The sequence below is a fragment of the Elephantulus edwardii genome, unplaced genomic scaffold, assembly GCF_000299155.1.
Source record: "Elephantulus edwardii isolate Elephantulus edwardi_28Jun2011 unplaced genomic scaffold, EleEdw1.0 scaffold00510, whole genome shotgun sequence".
Taxonomy (NCBI): Eukaryota; Metazoa; Chordata; class Mammalia; order Macroscelidea; family Macroscelididae; genus Elephantulus; species Elephantulus edwardii.
In genome coordinates, this window is record NW_006400260.1 from 184,055 (window position 1) to 207,462 (window position 23,408).

The 23,408-nt window shown below is 47.4% G+C and overlaps 1 protein-coding gene across 1 annotated transcript in view; it reads right to left on the reverse strand.

Moving 5' to 3' along the window:
• LOC102874990 (solute carrier family 22 member 8-like) overlaps positions 1–16,231 on the reverse strand; it is a 35,207-nt gene extending 18,976 nt beyond the window's left edge. Inside the window, exon 1 of the mRNA XM_006903110.1 lies at positions 15,896–16,231. Coding sequence (XP_006903172.1) covers positions 15,896–16,231 — 336 coding nt within the window. The remainder of the gene's footprint in view (positions 1–15,895) is intronic.
• Positions 16,232–23,408: the final 7,177 nt, after the last annotated feature.

Below are 23,408 nucleotides of genomic sequence, written 5' to 3' on the forward strand. Positions count from 1 at the left end.
TCATTGTCCAGCTCTCTGAATATTATGAGTACTAAAAAGCAACAAACTGGTAAAGCATTATACAGCATGGAAGAGCCTGGGGAACATTAAGCCGAGTGAAATATCTCAGTTACAAAAGGACAAAGACTGTATAACAGTGCTGTTATAAAATAGGACAGATGCGGGTGGGGTGGGTAGAGAATGGGAAAAGAATTCGTAGATAATGAGCACTGTAGTAGGAACAGATGAGGAGGGGAAGAATTGCTCGAAAGGAACATATGATGAGGCATTATTCTTATGACAACAATCTGGAACAAGGGGTGCACTGCTGGGTGGCCTGGGAGAGGGGAGAAGAAAATATGCAACCAAAAGAAGAAAAAAAGGAAAAATATAAATTGGAAAAAAAAAGTTAAGGAGGAGGAAGGGAGGGGGAGGGAAGAAAATGTGCAGCCATGGATGTGTGAAAATCCAACTTTTCTGTCAGCTTTCATTAAAATGACAATAAAATAAAGTTTAAAAAAATTTAAAAAAAGAACTTGAACTGGGGAGTGGAAAGAGAGGGGAGGGAGGAAAACGTACAACAATGAATGAATGAAAATCTGACTTTTCTATAAACTTTAGTTGAAACAAAGATAAATTGGAGGCATTTGGTTCACAATAGAATCGAGGTCAGACCTGGTGGGATTGCTTAGCTATTGCTCTGTTCCACCATTTGAAACGAGATTCACTGGGTCTTAGTTGAGACTATGTGTCTGGTGATCACGCTGGCTTTGGAATAAGTGACACAAAGCAGTTTCTACAAGAAGGTTGAGCAATGTACAGGAATAATTATTCCCGGAATGTTATCGTCCTTGAATGTTCAGAGCAGGTAACTTGTGAAGTATATAATCTAGTTTTATGTTGTAGGTTTTCTCAACAGAGGCAAGGAAAGCTGGTAACTGTGTAGGCTTTGCGATAAAGACCACAGACCAGAAAATTGAGCAACTTACAGGAATGCCTTATCTAAGATGGACTTAAGAGTCCTGTTTAGAACAAGTCAAAATCCTTACAATACCTGGTCTGTAAGGTTCTGCATTGTTTTAAAATCTCCCATTCCATTTCTGCTGTCAGCTGGTGCCACTCGACCCTTGTTTCATTGACGTTGCTGTTGCTGCAGCATGCCAGCCTGTGCCCACCTCAGAGTCTTCACATGTGCCGGTCTCTTTATCTTGAGTGCTCTCCCCTCATTTAGCTTGTTTCTCCACCTCTTTCAGATCTTTGAAGTCTTTACTCCAGTGTTGTCTGTCCAGTGAGTTCTTCCTTGACCACCTTATTTAACATTGTAACCTCCACAGTCTCTAGCATTCTACCCTCCTTCCCTTTTCCTATTGCAGTCACATACCATCAGACAGTTTTGTTTATTGTGTGTTTCTGTCCCGAGAATGTAGGTTTGATGTGGGTGAGGCTTTTAGCCCGTTCTGTTCACTACTGTACTTCCAGGGCTTCAAAAGTGCCTGGCACATAGTAGACACTCAATAAACCCTTATGGCATTGAATCAGTGAATATGTCACAGAAAGAAAAGATTCAGAGGTCGTGGTTGTTGCTATGTGCTGTCAAGTCGACTCTGTGAAGAACGGCTTTGAACCTTGCTCTATCCTGAGCCAACCTCACCATCTCTGACTCATCTGACCCATCGCCACAGTCACTCCGTCAATCCATCTCATTCAGGGTCTTTCTCTCCTTCGCTGACCCTCTATCCTTCCAAGCATGCTATCCTTTTTCAGTGACTAGCCCCTCCTGGCAACATGCCCAAAGTACCTGAGATGGAGCTTAAAAATCCTTGCCTCCAAGAAGCAACCTGGTTTTAGAGGTTAGAGATACATTATTGTCTAGATGAGAGATAATAAGGTTCCCGCTCTAAATGCTCATGTAGGAGGCTGCCCTGCCCCCTAGAATACGTTTATACCAGGATGGACAATGTCTGGGCAGTCTGTATTCCAAGTGTATAACGACACATAAGTCAGAAGGAGAGAAAAGAAGTATCAGTAAGGAGAGAAAAAAGTATCTGTTGTCATAATCAGACTGGACATACTTCTTCGGTCATTTGTCTACTGGAGGATGTTAAACTGAAGTTTTGAGGCTCAAAAGGAGTAATTTGTGGTTAAATATTAAAAAATCCTGCACTCTTAGTCTTTCTAAATTGATTCCAGAGATTTCATGGTTAGTGGAGCTTATAGAGCTGATGAGGAAAGTGTGGCCATGGCTGCTGTTCAGAGCAACACAAATTGGAGGAGCTTAGCTCCGGTGATACTGGTACATTTTGAAGATGCATGTAGCTTGGTCAGTGGATGCAAAGGTAGGGAATCAGAAAGCGTGGCAATGAGGGAACCAGGCACAGTGAGGAGGGAAGAGAGTGTTAGTGGCTTCTTAAGACAGGGCAGTGATGGACAAGGTCCAGTGGTGATTAATTTTAGAGAACATAATACATGAGAATGATTGTATGGAACACAATGTGAGTGAAGAATAGTGTGAAACAATGTGTATGAACTTTGTAAACACACCAACTGTGGAGAAGAAATCCATATTTGTTCCTATTCCCAAGAAAGGAATCCAACAGAATGTGCAAATTATTGAGGAGTATAATTAATGTTGCATGAAAGCAAAATATTGGTAAAGATTATTAAAAATGGCTAGAACAGTACATTAACAGAGAATGTCCAGAAGTTATAAAGCTAGGTTTAGACGAGGGCATGGCATCACAAATATCACTGCTGATATCAGATGGTTCTTGGATAAAAGCAGAGAATACCAGAAGAATGACTATTTTTGTTTTATTGATTCTGCCCAGGAATTTGTGTGGATCATAGCAAACTATGACTAATATTGAGAAGAAGGGAATCACAGAACGCTTAATTGTGCTTTTGAAAAACCTATACCTAGACCAAGAAGCTGTTTTCCAAACATAGCTGCATGGTTTAAAAGGAAGAAAGGTGTGCGTCAGGGCTGTGTCCTTTCTCCATACCTACTCAATCTGTATGCTGAGCAAATCATTTGAGATGCTGGATTTTATGAAGAAGAGTATGACATCAGGATTGAAGGAAGACTCACCGACAACCTGCATTTAAAGATGATACAACTCTGCTTGCTGAAAGCAAGGAGGACTTGAAGTGCTTGCTGCAGAAGATCAAAGACTACAGTCTTCAATATGAATTACATCTCATCATCAGGAAGACCAAAATCCTCACCACTGGGCTAAGAGGCAACATCATGATAGATAAAGATTGAAACTGCCAATGACTTCATTTTCCTTAGAGCCACAGTCAACACCCTTGGCACCAACAGTGAAGAAATCAAGCTGTATTGCATTGGGAAAGTCTGCTGTCAAAGATCTCTCCAAAAATACTAAGAAACAATGATGTCAGTTTAAAGACTGAAGTGCACTGGATTTAGGCCATGGTCTTTTCAATCACTTGCTACATATCTGAGAGGGTACCTGATACAAACAAGTAATCAATAAATATTTGTGAAATGAAACGAGTTAGTTACTGAGAAGCATGCCGAGGCTCCCATTCTGTTTAAAGTCCCTTGTTTCTCCTTCTTAACCCAGCATCCTGTTCTTAACCTCCTAGAGGGCACCTATTAAACAGCACTCTAGCTGCTTATTTACTCGCTTTTTTTCCAGATTCTGTAACTTCTGAGATGGGCAGAGATTGACTAATGTTTTTTTAATCCCTGGCACGTAACTTAAGTCATTTGTACATGGTAAATATTAATGTTTGCTCAATGAATAATTAATGAATGATCGGGGCTGAGTTATTATGCATACATATGTTACTGATGAAACCTGGAGAAGAAAAGAGTGATTTGCTGACTGACCAAAAACCCTGCTGCTGTCAAATGGATTTTGACTCATGTGACTCTGTTGTTGTTGTAAGGTGCCATTGAGTCAAATATGACGCATAGCAACCCTATGAACAGCCAACCTGAAACCTTTCCTATCCTGTGCCATCATCTCTGAGACACTGGAGCCCATTGCTGAAGTGAGTGTCAGTCCATTGCGTTGAGGGTCTTCCTCTCCTTCTTTCCAAGCATGATGTCCCTTTCCAAGGAATAGTCTCGCCTAGCTTCGTAACCAAAATATGAAAGATAAAGCTTCATCATCCTTGCCTCCAAGGAACCCTCTGGATGCCCCTTTTCCAGGATTTATCTGTTTATTCTTTTGGCAGACCATGGGTTATTCAGTACTCTTCTCCAGCACCACAACTCAAAGGCATCAATTCTTCTGTCATGCTTATTCATTGTCCAGCTCTCAGAGGCGTAGCGGGAGATTCAGAAGACCATGGCTTGAATCAAGTGCACCTTAGTTTTCAAACTGACATCTTTGCTCTTCAGTATTTTTGAGAGGTCCCTGACAGTAGACTTGCCCAATACGTCTCCTGATTTCCTGACTGCTGGTACCAAGGGTGTTGAATGTTGATCTAAGCAAGATGAAATCACTGACAGCTTCCGTCTTTTCTCCATCTATCGTAATTGTTACTGTTGGGCCTGTGATGAGACTCTTTGTCTTCTTGATGTTGAGCTGTCATCCGTAGTGAAGGCTGTCCTCCTTGATCTTCTACAGCAAGCATTTCATATACCCCTCACTTTCAGTGAGCAAAGTGTAGGCTATAGTAGAAATACTCCATGTTGTTGTTGTTGTTATGTGCCGTCAAGTCGTTTGTGACTCATAGTGACCCTGTGCATAACAGCCCTAAACCCTGCTCTATCCTGCACCAACCGCACTGCCTCTGACACACCCATCCCGATTACCCCAGTCACTGAACCATTCCATCTCATAGAGGGTCTTCCCCTCCTGCGCTGTCACTCTCCAAGGACCCGTCCCTCCTGGCAACATGTCCAAAGTATGTCAGACGAAGCCCCAGAATCCTTGCCTCCAAGGAGCAGCTTGGTTTAATCCTCTCCAAGATGAATCTGTTTGTTTTCCTGGCAGTCCATGGTACATCCATAGGGTTTCTAAAGCGGTCAGTCTTCACAGAAGTAGATTCCTACATCTTTCTCCCCAGGGAGTGGCTGTCGTGTTTGAATCGTGACTTCTAGTAACCACTTGAACATTTAATCACCACAGCAAGTAGTAGTTGTTAGGTCCTGCCGAGTTGGAACCAACCCACAGCAGCTGGTTTTTCAGAGGCTGTAAATCACACAGAAGGAGATTGCTCGTCTTTCTCCTGTGGAGGAGCTGGTGGATTTGAATTGCATGCCTTTGGGTTGGCAGCACAATAACTTGCCACTACTGCAGCTGTTGTTGTTGGGTGCTCTCGAGTTGTGTACTACTTATAGTGACCCAGTGAAAAAATAGGGTCCCTTTTTGCTGATTGGAGAGAATGGAACAGCCACTCAACTTCCTGGTGCATCTGTCTGACCTTTGGAATGACCTTGGCTGACCCCTTTCACGTGTAGCTTCTGGCACCTCTACACCAGTATTTTAGTCCAATGTACTTTCCCCTCGTGTAATGATCACTACTAATTCAGGTCAGGATGGGAAACTCACTAGATGTCTTTCTGTGTGAATTAATGCCCCAGGAATGATGTGAATAGAGAAAGAAGGATTACTTAGGAGCAAAGCCTGCAAATAATGCTATAATAACTTTACAAAAGGCCCAAAGCCAGACTTGTTGCCCTTGAATTGGTTGTGACTCATTAGCCATCCTACAGTCTGCAGTAGAACTGCCCTAAAGGGGTTTCAGGACTGTAAATATTTACATCTTTCCCCCTACAAAGTGGCTGATGGGTTCGAACCTCTCATTTTTTGGCTAGCAGAGGAGAACCTAACTACTGTACCACCAGGGCTCTCACTTTTTGGCACTGTTATGTCCCTATTTTGTGGAAGAGAATATTTGGGAGGCTGGACTCTATGAGGAGAAGTGTAGCATCATGATTGAAGGCAGGTGTGTCGGAGATGGTGAGACTGGCCCAGGACAGAGCGGAGTTTAGGGCTGTTGTACATAGGGTCACTATGAGTTGCAGGCGACTCGATGGCACATAACAACATCAACATCAACAATATGCGTTATGCAGATGACACAACCCTGCTTGCTGAAACTGAGGAGGAACTGAAGCACTTGCTGTGGAAGGTCAAGGACTGCAGACTTCAATATGGATTGAGGCTCAACATCAAGAAAACAAAGATTCTCACCACTGGGCTGATTGGTAGCATCATGAGAGATGATAAAGAGATTGAGATTGTTGACAGCTTCCGTTCGTTTGGCTCTACAGTCAACACTCTTGATACCAGCAGCCAGGGAATTAAAAGATGAATTGGGTTGGGAAAGTCTGCTGTCAGAGACCTCTCCAAGGTACTGAGGAGCAATGGTGTCAGTCTGGAGACTAAGGTGCACCTGATAACAGGCCATGGTCTTTGCCATTACTTGCTATGCTTCAGAGAGCTGGACAATGACTAGGGATGATAGAAGGAGAGTTGATGCCTTTGAGCTGTGGTGCTGGAGAAGGGTATTGACTATACCGTAGACTGCTAGGAGAACAAACAAGTTCGTCCTGGAGAGGGTGAAGCCAGGCTGTTCCTTGGAGGCAAGGATTTTGAAGCCTGGGTCAGTAGAAGGAGGACTTAATACCGTGTTGCTGAGAACCACACAAGACAACACAACCCACGATGGGCTGGGATCAAAGTCTAAGAGGACAGCTAATGCTGGAGCCAGGACAGCTAGGGCCAAAAGCTGTGGGAGGACAGGCTCCTGAGCCGGAACAGCCACATGCTCAGAGTACAGGGGGCCCTTGCAAGGCAGGAGATGGGCTAGAATGATGGGAGCAAGTCGTTCATTATCATGATCATGGTCAGAAGGCTGAGGGCCATAGTGTGTGTCTCAGGGCGTTGACTCTGCTAGCAGGCCCATTGCATGGTCCCTGTCCCCAAGACCGAGGGCAGGGAAATAGCCTGCCCTAGCTAAGTGGCCTTTTGGAACTAGGTTCCAGCTTGAGCAGACCTACAACACCTCCTGAATTTTCTTGGATTCATTGATGTGTTCTGGCCCAAGGACTCAAGAGGACTATGCACATATCTTGGGGAAAGTCAAAAGGATGTGAGGCTTCAGTTCTGCCCTTAGAGTAACTGTGTGTTCCTGGGCTACTTGCTTAATTTCTCTGTGGCTCATTCTTCTCATCTGTAGTGAGAAGGCAATGTTAGCATATATTTCTCAGGACGGTAAGTGACACAAGGAATGAAGAACCCCCAGCGTGACACCTGGGAAACAGTGGCCCCTCAAGCAATAGTTTGTTAGATGTTTAGCTGCTAGAAGTGGTTGGAGTCTACCAGCTGGTCTGCAGGACAAAGATGGACACTCTGCTGATGGAAAGATGTCCAGCCTTAAAAACACAATGGAGGGTCACGGGGATTCAATCTACTGAATTGCAGTGATTTTTTTTTTTTTGGGTGGATTTTTATTGTCACTTGTCATTGTAGGGCCTGTGTTTGTAGGAACACATAATGCAATAGAGAGATACAGCTTGTGGAATAGGGATCCTCAGACACGTCTATAAAAACTTGACCTCATCATCATTTCTGGTAAGGTCACTTGTAGTATCTGAACCCAGTTTTTTCCTCTGAAGTACAAGAATGCCGTACCTCATTCACCAGGGATCGTGGGAAGGAAGGAGAAGCCCCATCCCAGGTGCACTCAGTCAGTGCTCACCGAGTGACTTCCTGTCCCTGCAGAGGCCACAGGAAGGCCCTAAACCCCTCCTATGCTTTGATCAGAGGCTTCCTCAGTCCAGGTTGCCCTGGAGAGTCAGGCTGGATCAGAGAAATGGAAAAGGTGGGACTCTCCCTCCACCCAGGGCTCTCTGGTCCTCACCTCGGTGTCAGGTGGGAGGCTGGGAGTGGGGAAGTGGTGGGAGGGGATGTCCAGGGCAGCGTTAAATGTTCACAAGTTGGACAGAAACAGGAGCTGGAGACCAGGAGGTGGACAAGTGGCCTGGGAACTGAGCAGCTTGTGGACTTGGGGAAAGTGATGTTGAAGGCTGAGCCTTGGGAAGGGGACTCAGGCAGGGCAGAGACTTCCCCGGGGGACCCCTCTGGGCAGGCTCTCAACAACTCCAGCAGCTGACTGGGGCTTCCTGGGGGGTCGTGTGGGAGTCCAGCTACTTGTGGAGCTGAAGCAGGGAGGGCAGTGAGGCTCAAGGCCCAGAGACCAATCCCAGGGGCCAGAGGTAGGGGAGGGTCTTGCTCATCCAAGACCAGACCTAGACTCAGTGACAGTCACAGAGTGGGGCATTGGGACCCCTAGACTTAGTGCTTCATCATGTGAAGCTGTGAGCGACATGTCCTCTCCAGAGAACCCAGAGCCCCAAATTCATACTCCCCACACTTTCCAGTCTTTTTATATTTAAAAAGGCCTTTGTTTCCTCTAATGTCCTAGCACAGTCCCTTCTGAGAAATTCCAGCCTTGTTGGTGCTGACTGGAGAGAAAGGAATTTGCAGTCACCCTGCCAGGAGGGCTTAGGAGATCAGCAGGAGGAAGGAAATGGCCTTTCCTCCCCTCTCCCTCCCAACAGACCCTGTGCTGGACTCTCTCACCACAGGCTGGAGCAGTGAAGTCCTCATAGACCCCAGAGGGAAATTCCTTATTATCGCATCACATCGCATCCCTCAGGAAAGGTACTGATTCAGCAAAGGGGAGGTGACTTAGCAGGTTACTGCTGGGATGGGGGGAGGGTGAAACTGCCATTTGAACTTAGACCTATTGGGCTCTTGGGTCTGTGCTGCCCCTGGTTATCCTAGGTGGAGGCCATTCAGTGAGGCAGAGGAAGTGCCTTGAGGCCTGTGTGATCTGGGAAGAGCTGTGACTGTTCCTCACCACCCCACACCACCCCAGGTCTCAGGACATTCCTGACAATAACAATAACAATAACTAATCCAAACACTTTGTCAGTGCCAAGCCCCATGCTAAGCACTCTTCTTTAATCCACACGCATACTTTCCTATCCCATTTTATAGATGAAGAAATGGAGGCTTGCATTAATAGTAACATCCCTATTCAATTTGGATCCACAGTTAACCCTTCATACCATCACTCAGGAGGAGACCAGGAGACATACTGCAATGGGCAAATCCACTGTTAGAGATTTTTTCAAATTACTGAGGAGGAATGATGTCACTTTGAAGACTAAGGTGCTCCTGATTTCAGGCCATGGTCTTTTCACTTATTTGCTATACATCTGATAATTGGACAATGAAAAAGAATGACAGAAGAAGAATTTCTTTGAGTTGTGGTGTCGGCAAAAAGCATGAAATATTTCATGACTGTCAAAAAACCCAAGGATGGCAAAACTTCATCTCATATATTTTGGGAAGGTTGCTAGGAGAGGCTATTCCTTGGAAGGGGATATCATGCTTGGAAAGTTAGAGGGCTGGTGAAAGAGAGGGAAAAAGACCCTCTACCAGATAGGTTGACATCAGTGGACTCAAATGTGTCAGAGATGGTAAAGATGGCACAGTATAAGACAGGGTACAGACTTGTTCACAGGGATGCTATGAGTTGTACTCAGCTCAATGGCACTTAACAACAACAACATCTCTATTAAATGGCAGAGTCAGGAAGTGAACGCTAGCTACTTGACCTTACTTCCAGATATCATATCATTAGACTGGAGACCAGTGGTCTGGGAGATGGCTCATTGCCTCAGCTAGTCAGTGCTATCTGGACCGAATTCTTTGCCACATGTCTCCATCTTCCTCATTACTTTGAACATGCCTTTGGAGATGGCTTTGGTGATGTCACCAGGAGTGACCAATCCCTGGAGAATGACACTATGCTTTGTAAGGTTGAGGGTCAGTGACAAGAAGGAGATTTTTAATGAGATGGATGATGCAGAAAACGGCATCAATGAGGCTCTTAACCTAACAGCCATTGTGAGGATGGCCCAGGCCTGGGGAATGTGTCCTGTTATACAGAAAGTTGCTGTGAGGAAGGGCTGGCTCAATTCCACTTAATAATAACAACACAGAGCCAGCCTCGACTCGGAGAACGATTCCAGTCCAGCCTGCTCTACCTCTGTCAGCTTGGAAACCAGAGCTCATCCACCCCACCCAAGCAGATGTAGCATGGATTTACCTTGGTCTGAACCACAAACCGAATGGCTTCCTTTGCTGTGTTGATACTCGTGGCTGGCTGGGCAAGGCCACTAATGCTTCAGTGACCAGGCAGGGGGCCAGTCTATGGCCATTGACAGTGAGAACCCCCAGAGCCAGCACCTGAGACACACCTGACCCAGCGTAGGGCACTGTACTTTGATCTGGTGGAACCTATGCTTCACTGGGACACAGATTCATCATGTCTCAATCACTGACACGGTGGCTGGGAAGTGAGCTAGCACAGATGTGAGCGGGTGCTTCCCTTCAACAGGTCCTGCAACCTCTGCTTTTGATCGGGCTCCTTGGAGCCAGCAGAATCCCTGCAAAGGCAGCTGTATCCCAGAAGTTAGCCATGTCTATGCCCCTCCAGCGAGGCTCTGTGGGAGGATGTCCTTCATTCAGCTTCAGCTGTGCTCTTACTGTGACCAGAGAGCGGGGTGATAAAAGACACTGTCCTTGTCCTGGAGAAGCTACAGTCTAGTGAGGTGGAGCTCCAGGCCAGCCCAGCATGTCCCTGGAGCTGTGAGGTGCACCTTGGAGGATGGGGTTTCACTGTTTTGCAGAGCTTGGACTCCGATGTCAACTGCCAACTCTGACAGTTATGAAATGTACTTTGGACCAATGACGGATCCTTTGGTTGCATCATCTGTAAACAGGGGTTAGGAAAGATGCTACATTCCCTCAGAGGACTGTTGTGGGCTTAAAGGAGCTATTGCACGCAAGGGGCTTCGAACCAGTCAGCACTAGGCACATAGGAGATATCAGCAAGGGTGATAATGTGGCTGCTCCTGGTACGCTTTTTGTTTCTTTTGCCGGGAGGTGGTTTTTTAAGTCATAGATGATGGCTTGTGCTTCTCTCTATGTTCCCACAGACTAGGTCACACTACAGATTTTGCTACTCATTTGACCTTTTTCTCCCTACCTCTCAGTCCCACCTCCATTCTGTCACTAAGTCCTATAAGCTTCTGGCATCTGAACTTGACTGGTATTGATTTTGATTGTCTCTCGTATCAGTCATCTTGGCCCTCAGTTCACAAGTCAGTACAAGCCTCTCTCCATCCAACAGTCGGAATTATGGGTCTGAGAACATGGCTTAAGCACGTCTTTCATTACGCCATTCCTGGGCTCCCACTGCCCTCAGGACAGAGGCCACGTCTTCGCCGTAGCACCACTGAGCCTTCAGCCCCACATTCAGCTCACCTACGTATTCTTCAGTCTTCTTCTGCCACTGTTGTTGTTATTGTTAGGTGCCGTTGAGTCAAGTACAACTCACAGTGACCCTGTGAACAACAGCTCTGAACCCTGTCCTGCCCTGTGCCACCTCCACAATCTCTGACATCGCCTCCGACCATTCTCGTCAAGCTTCCGTGACTTTAACGCTACTCACTGTTCTCTTTCCCTGGGGTGCCCTTGCTCACCTCACTTCCCCTGTCTGGCTCTCGCTCCTCTTCCATCCTCAGCACATGCACTGTCTACTCCAGAAAGTCCTTTTTGAGGGCCCCTCTAGGCTGACTCAGTGCCCCTTTTTTGGGCTCCTAGAGTACCCTGAGTTCATAAAGCACCAGGGTCTCCAACAGGTTCATTCTAATTTGACCCTCTGCTGAGAATTCACCTTTCCACATCAGAGACTGAACCAGAATCTACAATTTAACAACACCCTCCAAGCGATTCTTATGTAGACATACGATCCTGTATAAATACCCTCTTGGGAGATCTTATTGAAATATTGATTCCAAGTCAGTATATCTAAGAGAGAAAAGAGGAGCCCTGGTGGGGTAGTAGGTTAAGTGTGGGGAGTTAATCTACAGGTTAGCAGCTTGAATCTACCAGCTCCTCTTTGGGAGAAAAAGGAGGTGATCTACTCCCATCAAGGTGTACAGCCTCAAACCCCCCCCCCCAAACAAACAAACAAACAAACAAACCCAAGAGAAAAGGTTTACAGCCTCAGAAGGCCGAAGGAGGGTCACCATGAGTTGAAAGAGATGGCAGTGAGTTGATCCTTTTTCACTAATGATGTATAATGTGTTGTTGCGTACCATCCAGTTGGCACTAACTCATAGCTGACCCGCCAGTATATGTTTTCAGAGGCAATAAATCTCATGGGAAGAGATTGTTCATCTTTCTTCCGCTGAACAGCTGGTGGATTCGAACCGCGTGCCTTTGGGTTGGCAGCCCGGCTTCTTTGGGGGGGAGGGGTGGAGAGGCAAGTTCCCAGCAGGTGTTACGCCAGGATGAACGGGGTCAAAGCTCTGTAAAGCATGCACCCACTCAACACAGAGAGTGTCTCCCCAAGAGCGCTTCCTCTGAGCCAGGTAGGATTCTAGGAGCTGAGGAATCAGGGATGAGCAAGCAGGTGCAAACCCCCTGCCCATGCGTGCTGTCTCCCCACAAAACCACCGGCAACTCTTAAGGGGCGTGCCTTTGTCCCCACCAGAGGCAGGTCCTGGGGCATCAGCACAGCTCATGTGTTCTCTGAATATCCATCCTCAGCATCACCTACGTTTCAGTTTGGTTCTGACTCATGGGGACCCATGTGTTTCACAATAAAGTTGAACTTCATAGGGTTGTCACGGCTGTGACCATTCAGACATGAATCACCAGGCCTTTCTTTGGAGACATTATCCGGCCTGGGGGTGTATTTGAACCACCAACCTTGGGATTAGTAGCTGAGTGCTATTCAGCTTGCAGGTTTCAATAAATGTTTGTTGGAGATTGGTTCCATTTCAGCTATGTGCTTGTTGTGACTAGAAACCCAAGATATGAAAGGTTTCTATTATGTCTAGAAATTATGGCTAACAGTGAGAAGGATGGGAGTCCCAGAACACTTAAATGTGCTCATGGAAAACCTATACCTAGACCAAGAAGCTGTTGTTGGACAGAGCAAGGGAATACTGCATGGTTTAAAATTAGGGGAGGTGTGTCTGAGGACTGTATCTTTTCTACACACCCATTCAATGTTTATGCTGAACAAATCATTTGAGAAGCTGGACTCTATGAAGAAGAAGGTGTTATCAGGATCAGAGGAAGACTCTTTTAACATCCTGTATTATGCACATGACACAACCTTACTTGTTGAAAAGGAGAAGGATTTTAAATGCTTGCTTCAGAAAATCAAAGACAAGAGCCTTTAATATAGATTACATCTCAACATCAAGAAAACAAAAATCCTCACCACTGGGCCAATAGGCAACATCATGCTAGATAGAGAAAAGATTGAAGTTGTCAGTGATTTCATCTTACTTGGATCGAAAATCAGCACCTTTGTTACCAATAGTTAAGAAAGCAAGAGACATCTTGCCTTGGGGAAGTCTCCTGTCAAGGAGTTCTCCAAAGTGCTAAGGAGCAGTGATGTTATTTGGAAGACTAAAGTACACCAAAGTCAAGCTATGGTCTTTTCAGTAACTTGCTGTACATTGGAAAGTTGGACTATGAATAAGGATTGTCATTAAATGCTGTCAAGTACAACCCATAGTGGCCCTATGAAGAACAGATATGGACCCTGTCCTATCCTGTGCCATACTCACACTTCCTGACACACTAGAGCCCATTGTGGCAGTCACCATGTCAGTCCATCTGGTTGAGGGTCTTCCTCTCCTTTGCTGACCCTCCACGCTTCCCAGCATCATGTCCCTCTCCAAGGAATAGCCTCTCCTAGCAACATGCCTGACGTGTGTGAGGCGAAGCCTCATGATCCTTGCCTCCAAAGAGCACTCTGGCTGCATTCTTTCCAAGACATATTTGTTTGTTATTTTGGCCATCCATGGGATGTTTGTTCAGCACTCTTCTCCAACACCACAGCTCAAAGACATCAACTCTTTTTCTGTCATCCTTAGTCATTGTCCAGCTTTCAGATGCATAGTAAGTGATTGAAAAGACTTTGTGGCTGTGATGCAACCATCATGGAAGGCGGTATGGCGCTTTCTCAAAAAGTTGCAAATAGAAATACCATTTGACCCAGGAATTCCACTACTGGGAATATATCCCAAAGAGACCATAACTGACACCCAAGCAGATAAATGCACACCCATGTTTATCACAACTTTGTTCACAATAGCAAAGAGTTGGAAACAACCCAAGTGTCCCATCAACAAACAAATGGATAGAGAAGCTCTTGTATATTCACATAATGGAATACTATACTGCATTGAAAAACAAGGAACTCATGAAATATTATGCAAAATGGAGGACACTGGAGGACATTATGCTGAATGAAATATCTGAGACACAAAAGGACAAATAGTGCCACTGTAGTAAAATGGGACTGACATCAGGGTTGGGGGGAAGACTGAGAAAGAGGGGATAAATTATGTATACTGCATTAAAACAGATGAGGGAGAGAACTGTTTAAAAGGGATAGATGATTACTTATTATTGTCATGACAGGAGTCCAGAATAAAGGCTGCCTAGTGGCGTGGACTTGGTGGGGGGAGGGATTGTATAACAATGAAAGAATTTTACTTTCCAAAGAGAAGAGTATACTGGCGGGGAGGGGTGGGCAGGGAGAAAAGTACAATAATGAATGAATGAAAAAAAAAGACTATGTGGCCTGAATCAGGTGCACATTAGTCCTCAAACTGACATCATTACTCCTCAATAATTGATTAAATGAATGAATAAGGATTACAGAAGAAATGATGCCTTTGAGTTGTGGTGTTGGAGAGAGAGTACTGTAGCTCCCATAAGCATTTATACCCTTGCACCTAGACTATGATTTGCCTTGAGCTGTCCATAGAGCATAAATTGCCAAAAGAAGAAACAAATCTTGGAAGTGTAACCCGAGTTTTTGTTAGAAGCTAGAGCGATGTCACTCCGTCTCACATACTTTAGGCCTGCTGTCAGGAGGGGCCAGCCCCTGGACACCATGCTTAGGAAGCTAGAGGGTCAGGAATTAAGAGGCAGAGCAGGGTCTTGACACAGTGACTCCACAAAGGGCTTACACACAACAGTGATTGTGGCGTGGCGCACGCCCTGGCGGTTTTTTGCTCTGGTGAAACATAGGGTTGCAGAGTTGGGACCAACTCCCTGGCATCTAAGAACAGCAGACGTCAGATGGTCTCTAGCTGTAAATGCCAGCTCCCAAACTGAGCTGTGTGACATTGGATAGTCACTTCCCTTCCCTGTCAGTTTCTTTAGTCTGTGAAAGGAGATAATGTCACCTTCAGCAGAGAATGGTGATGGGGATGGATGGAGACGAGGTCTGCAATGTATCAAACAAAGCGTACTTGACCTTGGGCGTGTCCCCCTCAATGCTTGTCTTGTTTCCTCCTCTTCCTCCTGTCATGGCCTGCCAGTTTACAGAAGGGTCTGATTTAACTGTGTCATTTCCACAACGGGTGATGAAGGGACGCCGTGATGGAATGGATGAATGGGAGGTGGACCTGTCAGTGGGTGTGAGGCGGATAACCAGTTAATGTGTCCGTGTTGGAGTGTTTCAGCCTTAATTTAACCTTCTTAATCCAGCCCTCTTAATTTAGCCCCACTTCCATACACGCTGCCACCTTAGGGGCTGTGCACATACTACGTATCCCTTTCCCTCGAAGCATGGTTGCCCGAGTCAGCTGTAGCTGTTGAATAAAACGCTTGGACTCCGAATGTGAAGAAAGTCAACATTGACTTTGGGTTGCATCTGCACCCACCATCTGCTTTGCCCCCAGGGATACTAACCTGCCAGTACTCTCTACCCCCAGGAAGAATAGGCCCTCCTGCTTGGTGCAGGGCAGGTGGGGGGTGCCTGTGGTAAACAAGGGGAGTTCTCAAAGGTGCACGGTGCCTTATGGTGGCAGGGAGTTTACCTCTGACACGATGGAGTCCCTGGCGCTGATGTTGTAGACCCAGCCATCCAAGCATGGCTCTGTAGGCCCCTGCGTGACGTTGGACAGGCTGGCGTTGGGTGGATGTATGAATCGGAGGCATCTCTCAGGCTTCCCATCCGGGCCCGTGGGGAGCACCCAGGACCCCGCGGAGGCATTGGGGGGTGGACGGCAGTGATGGGCTGGGGTGGAGGCTGTGAAGATCTGCAGCAGGTTATGGTTGGCCATGCCCAGGACTGGCAAGCCGATCAAGGCCAGGTGAAGGAACTGGAAGGGGCCGACGCCACCCAAGCGGTCCAGGAGCTCAGAGAAGGTCATGGCACTGGGCGGGACGAGCCAGAGCTTTAGGCAAGGCACCAAGCCAGGGAGAGGCGTGTGTGTGCGTGGATGTGCTGTGTAGCTGTGTGCTAGAGTGGGGGTGTCTAAGGGGGTGTGTGTGTGCACGAGCTCAAGTGTGTGCAGCAGCGTAGGCACAGATGTGTGTGCAGATGTAGCTACTCGTGCACACACAGGACGCATCCAGTTGCATATGCAGAGGTGCGGGTCCCCGGTGTGGGCTTCTATGCAAATGTGTTATGCAGAGACTGTATAGAACACGGTGAGGAGCCCTGGGGGCTACTGCATAACAAATCAGGCTGCTAACTGGAAGGTCAGTGGTTTGAATCCACTAGCTGCTCCGAGAAATGTGGGCAGTCTCCTCCTGTAGACTTTGCAGCCTTAGGAACCTGATGGAGAAGGTCGCTGTGATTAAACTCAATAGGTTGGACTCAGCAGCGGTGAGCCGGGTGGTGGGTTGGGATAGGACAGGGTGGGACTGCCCCATTGAGTTCCTGAGGCTGCAAGCAAGAGCACCGGGCCTCATCTTTGTCCTGTGTGGTGGCTGCTGGACTTGAACCGCCACTGGCCTTTCTGTTAGCAGCCCAGGGACACAGAACTTAACTCTATTGCTCGAGAGGCGATTTTTGACTCATGCTGACCTGTGTGTCCCAGGGTAGAACTGTCCCCTGGGATTCTGGCAGGTGGACTTTAAGGAAGCTGAGCGAGGCCTCTCGTCCATGGCATTGCTGAGGGCATCTCAAGTGCCAGCCTTTAGGGCCGGCAGTCCAGTGTAAACGGCTTGCCTTGCACTGCCCAGGAAGTGGGGTGTGGACTGGGAGGTGTCTATGGAGGTTGGAACGTAAAGGCGTGTTGTGTGAGTCCATGTGCACGCGTCCATGCGAGTATGTGTGACCAGCACAAGGAGAGATCAGGTTGCCCTCTTCTAATGCTACACAGGACCAGATGGCACGGGTGGGTGGAGTGGTCCCTGATTGGGCTCCAGGTGGCCATAGAAGGTCAGCAGGTGGCCAGCTGGGGCAGGCAGGGGCTGAAGGGTCTCTGGGGAGCACAGAGCCTCCTGGGTTCAGCTCTTTCTGGGGTTGGACCCACCAGGTGAGGGCAACAGAAAGCACTTGAGCATGTCCCCAGAGGGCACAAAGGGCTTGGCCAGGTGCACTGAAGCAGGCCTTGACCTTGGGGGCTTCCTCAGGAGCCTCTGGGGCCTGGGCTTGGGGCCTCCCCCCTCCTCACCTGGCTCGACCTGGCTTCTGAGCACCGGTGGGCAGTCAGGTTGCGGCTCTGTCTGTGTCTGGTCCGGGCAGCTGCTGCAGTGGGGCAGCTTGGCTCCAACAGGCTGTGTTTGTGCCTCCCCCAGGGGGGCTTATATAAGGCTGTAAGCTGTTCCCCGGGCTAATGTTTGACTTTCCGCCGAGGATTAAAGGCAGCAGCGGAAGGGAGGGCGCTGTGGACCCACCAAGCCCAGGGCTCCTCAAAGAGCTGCCTCAGCAAAGGCCAGGGGACACGACCTGAGCCTAGCAGAGCTGTGAGCCGGACAGATGGACGGCCTCGGACGGGGTCTGGCCTGAGCTCTGAGGCCCAAAGTAACTTAGAGATAACATGCCGAGAGCATCGGGAGGGAACAGACAATGAAAGAGGGGCTGCCACTGGTAGGCACAAAATACTCTACCTCCCACTTCCCTTGTCTGGTGTCTGTTGGGCTGGAGTCTAGAGCCTTGTCTGTCCAGTAAATAGTAGCATCACCTCAGCAGAAAGGGTCGCTGTATCTGTCCTCTGGGGCTCAGGGGTGTCACCCCCTGGGTCTCTGTCTCGTGTTTACCCAGGAGAACAGCTTCCTGCCACCCACAATCCGGGTGGACAGTTTCCTCGTCTAATCTGAAGCCTCACTCCTTGCCCATCTTTCTCCCGTGGAGCAGCTGGTGGATTTGAACCGCATGCCTTTGGGATTGCAGTGCAGCGTCTTACCACTAGGCCCACAAAGGATGGGCATTCTCCTCCTGTGCATTTTACTGCCTCAGAAAACCTGCTGGAGGGTCAGCTATGAGTTAGATCCAACCCAACATCAAGGACAACAAACCCTATAAACTCTATATGGGGTGCTGTATTATGCAGCCTCTTCTTTAGTTAGGACACCTGGTCTGACCTCAGCATGCACCCCCTACCCCTTTCTAGCTCTCTGGTTCTACCTCAATGGACCCCTGGAGACTGCCCCATCTCACCTGCTCTGGGGGTCTCCGACTTGGTTGAGAAAGAGCTTCCCGTTCTCTTCTGCTTCAACCAACCTCCAGCCCGCAGGACTCAGGTTGGGGTCTGCCCCCCTGCGGACCGCCTCCTCCAGCTCTTTCAGGCCCCTCCCAGTTCAGGGTCAGCTGGTCAAACCGAGTCCTGCCCCTCCCCTCTGCCCCCCCACCTGGACCCAGCAGTAATTGATTGTCTCCACGTGGCTGGGAGAGATCCGGAGTCATAAAAGGAAGATTAAATTATGCCCCGAGGCAGCCGAGAGATGTTTCAGAAAGGTCTTTGACAGCAAGGTTGCAGGGTGCTGGGCTGACGCTTGGAGCCCCCTGATCTGAGCAGCGTCCTCCCCAGGTTTTCCGGTTTTTCACTGGGCCTGGCGTGGCTCTTCCTGTCTAAGCTGAGCGCTCAGAGGAGCCTGGTGACTTCCCCTGGGGACTGCTGGAATTGAGGCCGAGTTGTCATGTGTCCCCCTGAGTCAGAACTGACTCACAGCCGACCAGCAGGGTTTCAGAGGCACTAAATTTCATGGAAGGAGATTGTGCATCCTTCTTCTGTGCAGTATCTGGTGGATGAGAACCATGTACCTTTGGCATTGCAGCACAGCTTTTAACCACTATAGGCTACCAGAGCTCCGGAACCAGAGTATCTATGTCTATATACATGCTGCCCAACCAGGGACAGCTGGGTTTGGGAAACTCTTCCGCCTCCAATGCATGCAACTCGATTCCTGGGGTCTGAATTGAGGGGTTCTGTTAGCCTGACCCCCTGGGAATTCTGGTGAGGTCCTGAGTGTACGACCTTGGGCCTCTTTTTCTCTCCTGAAATCTTTCACCCTAATTCTACACTTGGTTTCTGAGCTCAATGTGTAGTGCAGACGACAAGAAGGGTCCTCTGGCTGAAGTGGGCAGGGTGGTGAGAGGAGGTGGTCGGGGGAGGGGGACCAGCTCTTAGCTAGCTCTTATCTAGCACTAGCACCCCAGGGGGTTCTGCCCGAGGCACCTGGACTCTTCAGGGGTCCAGCATTTCCAGTCCACTCTCATCCTAAATCCAATCTGTTGAAATGAACTTTTTCTTTTTAAAGACACAATGAGTCCTGGAAATTTTACCTATTAAGTGCCTCTTAAATGTGCAGTTTAAAAGGGAATAGGATTTTCTCTTTCCCTCTGATCTTTTCCCTTCCCCTCCCCCACCTTTAATTTTTTTTGGCATAAATTCCCCTGCCGTCTCCCATGTGGCCAGTTCTCTTGTTCTCAGCTGGGCCCCAGCATGGACGTGCTTTTTAAGCAGGAAAGGTCTAAGGAACTCCCCCCAGTTCCATGTCCTCATTTTACACAGGAGGGAACTGAGGTCCAGTTCCCTCCTGGGCAAGATGAACTGAGGGCAAGGAGCACAGATTTGATTCCCAGCTTTCCTGGCACCTGCACCCAGCAGGCTGTCTTTCTAAATCTTACGCTAACTGATGGGGGAGTAGGGGGGCTTGGAAAAAAGGGCATGAGGAAACCTTCTTCTCCCAGAACCATGGGGACATCTAAGTGTTTTGAACAGTTGCAAGGGGGCTGTGTGCACAGAACTTCCTGTGGACCTTCTGCCTCCCTCGCCTTCATCCATCCACTTACCCATCCATCTAGTGAGCCTCTCACTTTTCTGTTTTTCTATCCATTATGCAGTATACGCCGTGATCTGGCTTGTATGAAGCTCAATGCTAGGGACTCCCATGTTTGTATGCAGAAAAGTGTGTAGAAGAGACAATGTTGCATAGACCATTATAGCATCAAAGAGCCTGACCTCAGAGCCACAGGAGAGACCCACACAGTTCTGGGCTGGGGTTGGGGGGTCCCCAGGAGGGGAGGGAATGATCAGTGTTGAGGAACTGAACCATATCAGAATGGCTTGTCTGGAGAAGGTGGCATTTGTACTGGGCTCTGATGACCGAGTATTGATGATCAATAGGTAGAATTGAAGGGAGATCTGCAGTCTGAGAGACTAGAGAGGTGTCTGGAAAAGAGCCTGGAGCCGAGTGGCGAGTGTGTGAGGTTGGGTTGGGGAAATGGGAGGAGAGGCTGGAGAGGCAGCTTGAGATGAACCTTTCTTGTCGTTCAGGCTGGTAGCCTCAGTCATGGGCCAGGACACTTCTGTGATAGTCTCAGACGGGATAATTCCCTTGAGGCACTTGGAGTTGATTAAGCCATACTCCGTGGTGCCTGAAGGTGATAAAAGCCCACTCTGTGCAGGGACTACCTCCCTTGCCCCTCACCAAAGTTCCACCAAAGTTCAAGGTTAGGCTGCAACACTTCCATGATACATCTTCAAGGATATGAACATGTACGGCTAAGCACAATTGTTAACAGTGCATCTAAATTCCAAAATCAATCTCCATAATAGTCTATGTGTTTCCTACTGCCAAAGGGGCCCTTTAGAGTAGTGAGAGAAGACATTCACCCTGAAACCCACAGCGTCCCTTTTCAGCAGGAAGTAGCTAAGAGAATACGCAACCCCTTTTCCTTATGACTCAGGGTGAAGTCTCTCTCAGGGAGGAGAGATAGGGAATGGCAAAGGACACACTGACAAAGGAGATTAATCAGAACTGGCTTTGACAAGCACTGTGGCAATTGGACAATTAAAACAGACTTTCATGGGGGGGAAAAAAGAACGAACTGGGGAGGAGGGTAGAGAAAATAGTGCAACAATGAATGAATGAAAACACCAAATCTCTGTAAATGTTCATTAAAATTAATAAAATTTAATAATAAAAAAACAAAGTTCAAGGTTATTGAACCTTCATGTGTGTCTGCTCACAGCAGCTGGGTGCTCAGCACCCCACAGTAGGTTCAAGGCAGAAGCTGCAGAATGTGTGAGACCCGGTCCTGTGGCTTGGAAGGTGTTAATAGGTTCATCGCTAGCTTCTTAGGGATCCCAGATTCAGCGCTTGTATTTGTGTGGCTCCAATATAATGGGTATCTGCATGGTATTGTTTTAGGGTGGACCTGGGCAAACATTGTTCTCTGCTTTCACACTCCAGTCCTCCTCTTTGCATCCAGCGGCAGATTTTAAAATGTCCTTCATAAGAACAAGGCAGTCTGGAGAGAGAAATGCCACAGGCTCAGATTTGAACTTGGACTCCACAAGTTGGTAGTTGTTTGACTTTAAGCAGGTGGCACGACCTGTTTAACCTTTAGTTTCCTCACCTGTGAAATGGGGATACTGACACTTTCTAAGGCTGTTGGAATTTTAAATAAAGCACTTGATGCAGAAGGTCAAGGACTGCAGTCTTCAATATGGATTGAAGTTTAGCATCAAGAAAACAAAGATTCTCACCATGAGGCCAATTGGCAACATCATGATAGATGGCAAAGAGATTGAGATTGTTAACAGCTTCAGTTTGCTTGGTTCCACAATCAACACTCTTGGTACCAGCAGCCAGGAAATTAAAAGACTAATTGCAGTGGGAAAGTCTGCAGTCAGGGACATCTCCAGAGTACTGAAGAGCAACAATATCAGTCTGGAGATGAAGGTATGCCTGATCCAGACCATTGTCTTTGCAATTTCATGCTATGCATTAGAGAATTCGACAGTGACTAGGGGTTACAGAGGGAGAATTTATGCCTTTGAGCTGTGGTGCTGGAGAAGAATATTTAATATCCTATGGACTGCTAGGAGAACAAACAGGTTTTTTTATGGAAGAGGGTGAAATCAGGCTGCTCCTTGGAGGCAAGGATTCTGAAGCTCTGACATACTTTGCGCGTATAGCAAGGAAGGACCAGTCCTTGGGGAGAGACATTATGCATGGGAGGGTGAAGGTACAGCACAGGAGAGGAAGACCCTGGATGAGATGGATTGACTCAGTGACTGAGGTATTGGGGGTAGGTGGGTCAGAGACAATAAGGCTGGCTCAGGATAGAGCAGGGTTCAGAGCTGTTGTACATAGGATTGCTATGAGTTGCAGGCAATTTGACAGCACACAGCAACAACAACAACATCAGAACAAGACCAGGGGCCAGCTGTGGAACAGACCATCAGTTGCTCATATGCAAGTTCAAATCCAAACGGAAGAAAATGAAAACAATTCTAAAACCCGAGGTGATGCTGATTCAGGGTGACCTCCATTGGGTTTTTGAGGCTGTAAATCTGAGTGAGAAGAGACAGCCCCTCTTTCTCCAGAGGAGCAGCTAGTAGATTTGAACTGCTGACCTTTGGGTTAGTAGCACAACATGCTGTGCACTGTGCCACCAAGGTCCCTATAAAACAGGTTCTGAGAGAAACATAATAGGCCCTGGAGTATATCTGACCTGAATTTAGAGACTATCTTAAGGATATATGCCACAGGATATGGCAAGGTTGTACTCCACTTAATGACACTTAACAAAAACAACTTGAAAAGAAATTTGATGCATTGAACATGAATATCCAAAAAAATAAATGAATTATAGGATGATATCAAGGACTTCATACAGGAAGGAAGCCAAAGTAATGAAAAACTTAGTAAAAAAAGAGAACAAAATAGATGTCAGAAGAGACTCTAAATTCTAGAAAGTGGAGAAGCTGAAGAAATGATGGAGAGAGCAGCTCAAGAAGACAGAACAAGATACTACAATGAAATGTACAAAGACCTGCACTTGAAAAACCAAAGGAGAAGAACACACTTGGCATTTATCAAGCTGATAAAACTAAAGAACAAATTCAAACTTTGAGTCCAACACTGAAGGATTCCATGGGCAAACTGTTAACGGTTAATAAGAAAATATTTAAAGGAGGCAGAAGAAATGCCATCACTCTAGATTATCAAGATGGCACGGGATAGGACAGGGTTCCATCTGTGCTTCCCAGGGTTGCTATGAGTCGTACTCACCTTGATGGCACCTAACAACAACAACAACAACAACAACCCAAAAAGGAGGAGCTCTGGTGGCCCAGTGGTAAGAAG